This window comes from Giraffa tippelskirchi, chromosome 13, assembly GCF_054371585.1.
Source record: "Giraffa tippelskirchi isolate mGirTip1 chromosome 13, T2T-mGirTip1v1.2.pri, whole genome shotgun sequence".
NCBI lineage: Eukaryota > Metazoa > Chordata > Mammalia > Artiodactyla > Giraffidae > Giraffa > Giraffa tippelskirchi.
Window position 1 is genome coordinate 38,425,066 of NC_137287.1, and position 11,885 is coordinate 38,436,950.

At 45.7% G+C, this 11,885-nt stretch overlaps 1 protein-coding gene across 1 annotated transcript; it reads left to right on the top strand.

The window, feature by feature from the left end:
• On the top strand, positions 1 to 9,994 carry ZSCAN32 (zinc finger and SCAN domain containing 32). Its single transcript, XM_081556672.1, is given in 10 exon segments — positions 1 to 164; positions 8,501 to 8,580; positions 9,012 to 9,110; positions 9,113 to 9,190; positions 9,193 to 9,246; positions 9,249 to 9,414; positions 9,416 to 9,662; positions 9,664 to 9,739; positions 9,742 to 9,810; positions 9,813 to 9,994. Coding segments are annotated over 10 exon segments (1,215 nt in total).
• Positions 9,995 to 11,885: the final 1,891 nt, after the last annotated feature.

Sequence of the window (11,885 nt, forward strand, 5' to 3'; positions counted from 1 at the left end):
ATGGAGCAGTTTCTGCCAGAAAAGATTCAGAGCTGGGTGAGGGAGCAGTGCCCAGAGAATGGTGACAAAGTTGTGGCTCTGGCTGAGGATGTACAGAGAGTGGCCAGGCAACAGGTGAGAAAAAGCAGTCAGAACCCTGTGGTTTTCGTCATGAAGAAGTTGGTGTGAGCAGCACAGGAATCCAGTTACTGGAGAGGTGCTTAGTTGAGAAATTCCAGAATTCATCTGCTGCCCAGAGAGTATTATTAATAGCTATATTGCATTGATCCTATGCCCTTCATCAATGGGAAGAATTTCTCGAATTTCTCATGTGCTGAAATAACTTAGACATTCACATATTCGGTGAATGCTTAGAGTCACTAATTAAAGTGGTAAAACACTCATTAGAGTTCTCCAAAACAAGGCCAGGGAAAGAACAATTCTTCACTCAGCAGATCAGGAAAATTAGAGATATTGGTGAATTTAAATCTACTTTCTCTTGCTAGAAAGTTCCTAGAAGGAGTGTGCCATGTGTTGTACACTAAACAAAGTCTCACTAGAGCCAGTCCCTGCTGTCTGGATTAACTGGTCAGTTTGAAACAGTGATGAGTTTCACATGATACCCACATGTGGAGGGAGAGACTCAGTCTGAGATCTGATCAGTGTAACATTCTTGTATATTTCGGAAGAAGGGGGCGGTGTGAAAGGCATAGGAAAAGGAAAAGTAACATGAAGGCTTTAGTTGTGGGTCAGGGGAGGGCTAGCCCGAGTGCAACTGTGGCTGGAGGAGGAGGCAGCCCACTGGTGCTCCGGGTCTGCATGGCTGGATTGGGATGTGCTTGCGTTTTCCAGGGAGGAGGCAGATATGCACACCAGCTGTAGGAGGAATAGTTGTGGGGGGGAGGGGGGGTTGTAGATAAAATTTCATAAGATTGAGGATTGAGAGGTTCTGACATAATTTGGAGGGTGGAGCAGTGTGGTGGCGATGCATCAGAAATGGGGGAGATTAATATAAAATCTGTGGTTGGGGGACTGTTGATAGTAACTAGGCTGGATGGAGAAAGGCAGGAGAGCATCTGTATGAAGTCAGAGTTTGGAGAGGAGACTAAGCACAGCAGAATTCCTCTGTGCTCACAATCATCCTAGATCCCTTGCCACTTCTGTGTGGACCGTCTCTTCCTACTGTCCACCACCACCTCAGAACCACACGCTTCACGTGAATGACAACAGCACAGGAATGTAAGCGTTAAAACAGCTCTTTGAAACCCCTCAGGGAGGGGAAGAGGAGCAGGAAGTAGAAGTGAGATTCCAGCTGCCTCTCATCATCTCTCCTCTGTCACTTTAGGCAGGAATTTGTAGTGACAGATAATGGGATCTGTCCCCAGGTCCCGGAATCTGGGAAGGATCTGAAAATGCCCATCGAGGAGACAGCTCCCTTGGGGGCAGCAGAGAATCGCTGAGAACCCACCCCAAAAGAGTCAGACTTGACTTAGTGACTAAACAACAAACACCTGAACAGGGGGTTCATCCAGGGTAATGGACTGTGAAGGGGTCACGGAGCTCAGCCCAGGGACCATGGGGACAGTCAGAAGCTTAAGCAGGAGCCTCTGCCCTCCCCTGAGGCATGAGGGACGATCATCTACTGGAAGTGAAGGTCTGAGCTCGAGTTGGACCCTGGCCTCCAAGTTAAATGCCAGAGAGATATATCCAAAAATCAATATTTTGAATTTTAGTTGATGGTACTAGCACTTAAAATGGGGGCAGAGATCCTTTGTGTGTTAACTTAATTTTTTTATTACAGTTTAATGTTACTGCTTCTGAATCAGGCATGTTGACCTCACCTTCTGCAGAGCAGTTCTTCATGAACTTGAAAACATAACCCCCTTCTCCATCTAGCTTAATCTCTTCCTAAATACATTTCTTTTCCTTTTTTTCTTCCATGGCTCTTTTTTTTTTTTTAATTTGTCTTAGTGTTTTAGAAAAACTTTAATCAAAAATTTAACTAAGACCAGAAACTATAAAACTCCTAGAGGAAAACATAGGTAAAACACTCTCCGACATAAATCACAGCAGGATCCTCCATGACCCACCTCCCAGAGTACTGGAAATAAAAGCAAAAATAAACAAATGGAACCTAATTAAACTTAAAAGATTTTGCACAACAAAGGAAACTATAAACAAGGTGAAAAGACAGCCTTCAGAATGGGAGAAAATAATAGCAAACGAAGCAACTGACAAAGAATCTCAAAAATATACAAGCAACTCCTGCAGCTCAATTCCAGAAAAATAAATGACCCAATCAAAAAATGGGCCAAAGAACTAAACAGACATTTCTCCAAAGAAGACATACAGATGGCTAACAAACACATGAAAAGATGCTCAACATCACTCATTATCAGAGAAATGCAAATCAAAACCACAATGAGGTACCATTTCACGCCAGTCAGAATGGCTGCTATCCAAAAGTCTACAAGCAATAAATACTGGAGAGGGTGTGGAGAAAAGGGAACCCTCTTACACTGTTGGTGGGAATGCAAACTAGTACAGCCACTATGGAGAACAGTGAGGAGGTTCCTTAAAAAACTGGAAATAGAACTTCTATATGACCCAGCAATCCCACTGCTGGGCATACACACCGAGGAAACCAGAACTGAAAGAGACACTTTGTGTACCCCAATGTTTGTCGCAGCACTGTTTATAATAGCCAGGACATGGAAGCAACCTAGATGTCCATCAGCAGACGAATGGATAAGAAAGCTGTGGTACATATACACAATGGAATATTACTGAGACATTAAAAAGAATACATTTGAGTCAGTTCTAATGAGGTGGATGAAACTGGAGCCTATTATACCGAGTGAAGTAAGCCAGAAAGAAAAACACCAATAAAGTATACTAACGCATATATATGGAATTTAGAAAGATGGTAATGATAACCCTATATGCGAGACAGCAAAAGAGACACAGATGTATAGAACATTCTTTTGGACTCTGTGGGAGAGGGCGAGGGTGGGATGATTTGGGAGAATGGCATTGAAACATGTATACTATCATATGTGAAACGAATCGCCAGTCCAGATTCAATGCATGAAACGGGGCTCAGGGCTGGTGCACCCAGAGGGATGGGATGGGGAGGGAGGTGGGAGGGGGGTTCAGGATGGGGAACACATGGCGGATTCATGTCGATGTATGGCAAAACCACTACAATATTGTAAAGTAATTAGCCTCCAATTAAATAAATTTATATTTAAAAAATAAAAAATTTTAACTAAAATTAATTGAGGTGAAATTAATCACCTAATGTAAAATTAGCCATCTCAAGTGAACCTTTTAGTTGCATCTAGTATAGTCACAATGTTGTACTATGATCACCTCTATCCTCTTCCAAAACAGTTTTCACTTCCTCCCCCTCCACTTCTCCCAAAGAAACCCCATGCCCATTAAGCAGTTGCTCCTCATTCTCTCTCTGTGGATTTGCCTGTTTTGGACATTTTACAGGAAGAATCCTACAATACATGACCTTTTGTTTCTAACCTCTCTCATTTATGTTTCCAGTCTACAAAGTATCACTTCTTGGTCTGTTTTTAGGGCTGCGTAATCCGCCTAGCAGCTGCGATGGTCTGCACAGAAGCATGGCCGAGAGGAGCTAGCCCGGGCCAGAGGCCGGGGGTGGCAGCGAGAGGAGCTAGCCCGGGCCGGAGGCCGGGGGCGGCGGCCGAGAGGAGCTAGCCTGGGCCGGAGGCTGGGGGCAGTGGCCAAGAGGAGCTAGCCCGGGCTGGAGGCCAGGGGTGGCGGCCGAGAGGAGTTACCCCAGGTGCAAGGACCAGCGGCTGCGTGGGCACAGGAGGGCCCAGAGGAGTTACTCCACATTCAAGGACAGGAGGGGCCGTTGTGAGTAGATACCCCTTGTCCAAGGTAAGGAGCAATGGCTGCACTTTGCTGGAGCAGCCGTGAAGAGATACCCCACGTCCAAGGTAAGAGAAACCCAAGTAAGATGGTAGGTGTTGCGAGAGGGCATCAGAGGGCAGACACACTGAAACTATAACTACAGAAAACTAGCTAATCTGATCACACGGACCACAGCCTTGTCTATCTCAATGAAACTAAGCCATGCCGTGTGGGGCCACCCAAGACGGATGGGTCATGGTGGAGAGGTCTGACAGAATGTGGTCCACTGGAGAAGGGAATGGCAAACCACTTCAGTATTCTTGCCTTGAGAACCCCATGAACAGTATGAAAAGGCAAAAAGATAGGACACTGAAAGATGAACTCCCAAGGTCAGTAGGTGCCCAATATGCTACTGGAGATCAGTGGAGAAATAACTCCAGAAAGAATGATGGGATGGAGCCAAAGCAAAAACTATACCCAGCTGTGGATGTGACTGGTGATAGAAGGAAAGTCCAATGCTGTAAAGAGCAATATTGCATAGGAACCTGGAATGTTAGGTCCATGAATCAAGGCAAATTGGAAGTGGTCAAACAGGAGATGGCAAGAGTGAACATCGACATTCTAGGAATCAGTGAACTAAGATGGACTGGAATGGGTGAATTTAACTCAGATGACCATTATATCTACTACTGTGGGCAGGAATCCCTTAGAAGAAATGGAGTAGCCATCATGGTCAACAAAAGAGTCCGAAATGCAGTACTTGGATGCAATCTCAAAAACGACAGAATGATCTCTGTTCGTTTCCAAGGCAAACCATTCAATATCACAGTAATCCAAGTCTATGCCCTGACCAGTAACGCTGAAGAAGCTGAAGTTGAACGGTTCTATGAAGACCTACAAGACCTTCTAGAACTAACACCCAAAAAAGATGTCCTTTTCATTATAGGGGACTGGAATGCAAAAGTAGGAAGTCAGGAAACACCTGGCGTAACAAGCAAATTTGGCCTTGGAGTACAGAATGAAGCAGGGCAAAGGCTAATAGAGTTTTGCCAAGAGAACGCAGTGGTCATAGCAAACACCCTCTTCCAACAACACAAGAGAAGACTTTACACATGGACATCACCAGATGGTCAACATCGAAATCAGATTGATTATATTCTTTGCAGCCAAAGATGGAGAAGCTCTATACAGTCAGCAAAAACAAGACCAGGAGCAGACTGTGGCTCAGATCATGAACTCCTTATTGCCAAATTCAGACTTAAATTGAAGACAGTAGGGAAAACCACTAGATCATTCAGGTATAACCTAAATCAAATCCCTTATGATTATACAGTGGAAGTGACAAATAGATTTAAGGGAGGAGATCTGATAGACAGAGTGCCTGATGAACTATGGACAGAGGTTGTGACATTGTACAGGAGACAGGGATCAAGACCATCCTCATGGAAAAGAAATGCAAAAAAGCAAAATGGCTGTCTGAGGAGGCCTTACAAATAGCTGGGAAGAGAAGAGAAGCGAAAAGCAAAGGAGAAAAGGAAAGATATTCCCATCTGAATGCAGAGTTCCAAAGAATAGCAAGGAGAGATAAGAAAGCCTTCCTCAGAGATCAATGCAAAGAAATAGAGGAAAACAACAGATTGGGAAAGACTAGAGATCTCTTCAAGAAAATTGGAGCTACCAAGGGAACATTTCATGCAAAGATGGGCTCGATAAAGGACAGAAATGGTATGGACCTAACAGAAGCAGAAGATATTAAGAAGAGGTGGCGAGAATACACAGAAGAACTGTACAAAAAAGATCTTCACGACCCAGATAATCACGATGGTGTGATCACTCACCTAGAGCCGGACATCCTGGAATGTGAAGTCAAGTGGGCTTTAGAAAGCATCACTACGAACAAAGCTAGTGGAGGTGATGGAATTCCAGTTGAGCTATTTCAAATCCTGAAAGATGATGCTGTGAAAGTGCTGCACTCAATATGCCAGCAAATCTGGAAAACTCAGCAGTGGCCACAGGGCTGGAAAAGGTCACTTTTCATTCCAATCCCAAAGAAAGGCAATGCCAAAGAATGCCCAAACTACTGCACAATTGAACTCATCTCACACGCTAGTAAAGTAATGCTTAAAATTCTCCAAGCCAGGCTTCAGCAATACGTGCACCATGAACTTCCAGATGTTCAAGCTTGTTTTAGAAAAGGCAGAGGAACCAGAGATCAAATTGCCAACATCCACTGGGTCATCAAAAAAGCAAGAGAGTTCCGGAAAAACATCTATTTCTGCTTTATTGACTACGCCAAAGCCTTTGACTGTGTGGATCACAATAAACTGTGGAAAATTCTGAAAGAGATGGGAATACCATACCATCTGATCTGTCTCTTGAGAAACCTGTATGCAGGTCAGGAAGAAACAGTTAGAATTGGACATGGATCAACAGACTGGTTCCAAATAGGAAAAGGGGTACGTCAAGGCTGTATATTATCACCCTGCTTATTTAACTTATATGCAGAGTACATCATGAGAAACACTGGGCTGGAAAAAGCACAAGCTGGAATCAAGATTGCTTGGAGAAATATCAACAACCTCAGATATGCAGATGACACCACCCTTATGGCAGAAAGTGAAGAAGAACTAAAGAGCCTCTTGATGAAAGTGAAAGAGGAGAGTGAAAAAGTTGGCTTAAAGCTCAATGTTCAGAAAACTAAGATCATGGCATCTCGTCCCATCACTTCATGGCAAATAGATGGGGAAACAGTGGAAACAGTGTCCGACTTTATTTTTTTGGGCTCCAAAATCACTGCTGATTGTGATTGCAGCCATGAAATTAAAAGATGCTTACTCCTTGGAAGGAAGTTTATGACCAACCTAGATGGCATATTTAAAAGCAGTGACATTACTTTGCCAACAAAAGTCCGTCTAGTCAAGGCTATGGTTTTTCTAGTGGTCATGTATGGATGTGAGAGTTGGACGATGAAGAAGGCTGAGTGCCGAAGAATTGATGCTTTTGAACTGTGGTGTTGGAGAAGACTCTTGAGAGACCCTTGGACTGCAAGGAGATCCAACCAGTCCATCCTAAAGGAGATCCGTCTTGGGTGTTCATTGCAAGGACTGATGTTGGAGCTGAAACTCCAATACTTTGCCCACCTCATGCGAAGAGTTGACTCGTTGGAAAAGACCCTAATGCTGGGAAGGATTGGGGGCAGGAGGAGAAGGGGACGACAGAGGATGAGATGGTTGGATGGCATCACTAACTCGATGGACATGGGTTTGGGTAAACTCCGAGAGCTGGTAATGGACAGGGAGGCCTGGCATGCTGCGATTCATGGGGTCACAAAGAGTCGGACACGACTGAGTGACTGAACTGAACTGAATATGCCACTGGAGAAGGAAATGGCAAAACACTCCAGTATTCTTACCTGGAGAATCCCATGGACAGAGGAGCCTGGTGGGCTACTGTTCATATGGTCACAAAGAGTCAGACATGACTGAGTGACTAAGCACAGTATGCCACTGCATAGCCAGACCAAGGCTCTGTCTTTGTAAGTCTCCTTCTGTGAAGCACTTTGATTGCATACATTTCTAGATTAGCTAAAAGCTATTGCTGCCTTTTCAGCTTAATTCAAAACTGCCATTACAGGTTACTAAGTAATTTTTTAAAGCCACCTCATCTTTATGTCACTCAGATCCTAGAGAAAAACATTGTCTTCATGCGGTTTAAAAAGCCAAGCTTCTGTTGATGAAATGGAAAACCGTCTAAGAGTTTACCTGCTTTTGTATTTTTCAAGCGAAGTAAATACACTATCAGTATCTCTGAAAACTTTGCCATTTAGAATTTATTTTACTTTGAATCCTTGGGAACATCTGTGCTTTTTGTTGTCTGATCTCTGAGGCTCAGGGGTCTGAGTAAAGGGGGCAGGACTCACCATGTTCCACATTTGGCTCTGGCAGCTTGCTGTGCCCGCAGGTGGCTCAGCTCCCAGGTAGTGAAGCCTCCCCAGGGGTCACAGACCTCTGAGTGTCCTCTGAAGTTCCGCTAGGAAGTTATCAAAATGTACCACTTCCTTTGTACTATTCTTGAAGGTGGGAGGCTGAGAAAGAATTCATTGTCTTGCTCTGAAAAAATAAAAGGATTGAGTTCCTGTGGTATTTTTAAGAGCATTATGATTACCTCTGGGTGGTTGGGCAGGGAGACATTCTCTCCCCCTGCTACACACACACACACACACACACACACACACACACACACACACACACACACACACACACACACACACACACACACACACACACTATGCACATATTTCTTTAAAATGAAAAAAAAACTTTTTATTTTAAAAAAGCTATTGTGTCAGGAGGGATCTAGTAAAAGGAAATTTTTAACACAGAGACAGGCCATTGGCTATGGCAGTGGTCCTGAAACCTGACTGTGTACCAGACTGAGGGCATGTTAAACAGAATCCCAGGCCTCATCCCAGAGCTGCTGATTCTTTAGATCTGAAGTGGAGCCCAGGAATATGCGTCTCTGGTGTGCTCCCAGGTGCTGCTGGGGCTGCAGGCTTCGGCAGCCCACTCAGAACCTCTGCTCCGTGACTGTTATGTGGAGACCGCCCTCTGACAGTGGCTGTCTTCTCCCCTAGCCTGGGTTACTCCAAAGGTCTCTGGGAACCTTCCACAGAAGAGGGGTCTTGGAGACCAGGCGACAGGTGCTGGGGCCCAGGTGAACTCTGTTTGACACCTTTTGTCTCTTTAAGTTCCCGTTTCACCTTGCACTCCCACTCACCCTAAAAATCTTTTTTTTCTGGAGATGTTGGAAAGATTATTATGTGGTCCATTGAGTTTCTCTCGGGTTGTCCACTTGTTCTGTCCACTGACATCATGATATGGCTCTTTACCCACCCTGATCCTTCTTTGGGAGGCCTGACCTCCCCCTGCCTTGCTCTGTCCCTGATCTGATAACCGTGGTCCTGTCTCTGCCCCAATGACAACCTGGTGTGGATCAGAGAACACGCAGGGACCCCAGATAATAATGGCAGCAGGGCGAGGGAAAAGCCTAAGACTTCCACAAGAGAGACCAGAGTGAAAGCCCACAAGACACCAGCAACTGGGGAAGAAAAATCAAGGGTGAAGCACAAGAGCCTGACTCAGCAGATGGGACAGAGGCGGGCAAGACAGAGACATCAAGAACAAAAGAGGATCGGAAATGGGATGATACAAAGGAAGAAGAAATGAACGAGCCTTTTCCGAGGTCCAGGTAAGTGGGCACTCTGAGCTAAAAAGAGGCTGGGCGGGCACTCCAGTGTCAGGAAGGCAATGAGGAGGTTCTCCAGGGAGAGTAAGGAGAAACCCACATCCCAGCGGAGAATGAACCACTGGAGGCTTCATATTGGGAGGAGACCCGCACACATCTCCTGTGTGGGAAAAACTGCTCTCACTGCTCTCAGAGTTCTCCCTCTCACCACTACCCAGTCCCCAAGCTGGAAAAAGCTTCTAAATGTCACGAGTGTGGGAAAAGCTTTAGTCGAAGTTCTTATCTTGTTCAACACCAAAGAATCTGGAGAGAAACCTCCCAAGTGCGGTGAGTGTGGGAAAGGCTTCAGCAAGCGCTCCAGCCTCACCGCCCACTTGAGAACTCACACGGGGGAGAGACCCTACCAGTGCAGGGAATGTGGGAAAAGCTTCAACCAGAGCTGCAGCCTCACTGTTCCCGAGAGGACCCACACAGGGGAGAAGCCATATCAGTGCGCGGTCTGTGGGAAAAGATTCAACAACAGCTTCCAGTTCAGCACTCATGGTGAATCCACACTGAGGAAAGCCCCACAGTTGTGGGCAGTGTGAGAAAAGCTTCAACAACGGCTCCCACTTGAGAGCCCACCAGAACCCCACATGAGGGAAAAGCCTCACCAGTGCTCTCAGAGTGAGAAAAGCTTCACTAAGAGTCCTGCCCTCATCCTGTCAGGGTTGCACAGAGAGAGGTACTCGCATCACAGGAAGGAAGGGATGTGCTGAGTGTGAAGGAAACCCCGACAGTTGAATCCCTTAGGGCAGCACGTGTTTCTCAGCACTTCTGCTTGTGCAAAGTTCTAATGGGCAACCTCAGCTTAGCCACAGGTTTATTGACAGTCGGATCTTAGGAACCACGTCCAGGAACAGGAATCAAGGTAAGAATGCTGAACTCTTTCTAGCTCTGCCTGGGACTCCTGAGTCCTGCCTCACTGCCGATTTCAATTCTGTTTGAAGGGGACAAGGCTGCAGGATTTGTAAGTCCTGACAGGAAACCTGGGTATCCCTGTTCCCAACAGAGAATGGCAGCTAGTGGCCTGAGCAGTGTTTCTGGGCCATGTCAGAGAAGAAATTCTCCCTGCTCATGGGGAGCACATGTAGGAGTTAACAGCCTAGATTTATTCTAAACCAAAAACTGACCTCTGGCATCCAGTGTTAGGTATTCCTGCTAACTTCAGAGCAGATCACTATTCTGTAACCCAGCCACCACCAAAGAGGAAACAAAGGAGAAGAAGCTGAGTCTAAGCCATTGGACAGTACTAAATCTCTTTCCCTCAAGGACTTAATCTCAGAGTAAACGTAACATCTGGGTTATGTTTCGTAAGATTCCTCATCTTACTATGACCTCCACCCTAGTTCCTGGTTTCTTGTCTCTTATAGTTAACACTTTCTACAAGCTTATAAGCACTACCCATTTCTGTTGACAATAAAAGTGTTTTCCCCTCTGCTTCCTTGGCCTTTGGTTGTAATTTTCTCCATCAGAAACTTTATTCCATGCATAAACCTGCAGGGTCCTCAAGAGGATCCAAGGGCAGACCCTGCTTCAGGGCAGCAGGACATGCAGAGAAGGAATAAGGGGCAGGAAATGGGAAGAGAAGAAACAGACTGGGTTGGGGAATAAGGAAAATACAGGGACCACAGGTGAAAAGAAGGGTGGGTGTGAGGGGCACAAAAAGAGCCAAAATTAAAGCTGACTGATCCAGAGTGAGGCATAGCTATTTAAACTTTTGTGAAATCTCTATGATGAAAGGTGGTGAAAGACGGAAACGTTGTCCATGGTTCTTGGCCTGTACATGCAAGGGGTCAGTCAGTTCCTTGCCTAAGCTTTGGTGAAAAGCAAGTGTTGTGGTCTCTGCTTTAAGCCTTCTTGAGGAATTACATGTGAGTATAGAGAATGTATACTTCAACATAAAAATGTTGTTGTTTAATTTTAGGGAATAAGGAGAAGCAACAGCAGGACAGAAGAATCTACTTCAGTGTTTCTTCAGCTTGATCCTTGCCTGGGCCACCCCACACCCCTGTATACATACAGTCCTTGAACACAGCCCTGTAGACAAGCTATGCAGGCCAGTTCCCACAGTCACAAACAAACCTCTACACACAGGGAAAAAACTATACCGTGGGAAAGCTTAAGTAAAGGCAAAGAAGGGGGCTTGCATGTGACCTGTTGGGGACAGACTGACTTCACTGGAGATCATGTTGAGGAAGACCAGGACAGCCCAGGGGTGCATCAACTGCTGAGGGGCTTTGTACTGACACACCAGCTCCAAGAAGCTGGCCTTGATAAGTGAGGAGACCCAGTGAAAGTCAATGGAGGTGCTGAGGAAGTGGAAGTACCAGGCCTCACAGGCAGGCTGCTCCTACTCCTGGCTGTGTGGTGATCAGGAAAACTGGGATGCAGCTGCTGGACTCCTGGCATTCTTTGAGTGCCTCCACCCTCCAAACCACCTTACCCTCTAGTCTGCTGGACAGGAAAAGGAACCCAGAGTACTAGAGCACTCAGCCCTTGCCTGTCAGCATCTTAGGAGGGTCTGGAGCAGACGTAAGAACTGGAGAATGTCTTCAGTTATTCATTCATTCAGAAAATATCTGATTGCCTATAAGGTACCAGGTATTACACAGAAGCCAAATAGAAGGCAGTGAATGAAACACACTGTATTTTCCTTCCAGAACCAGCCTCACTGGGCCCCGCAGAAATAGAGTACATCAGGCAGCACCACCCAGCCTGCAAGCCCCAGGATC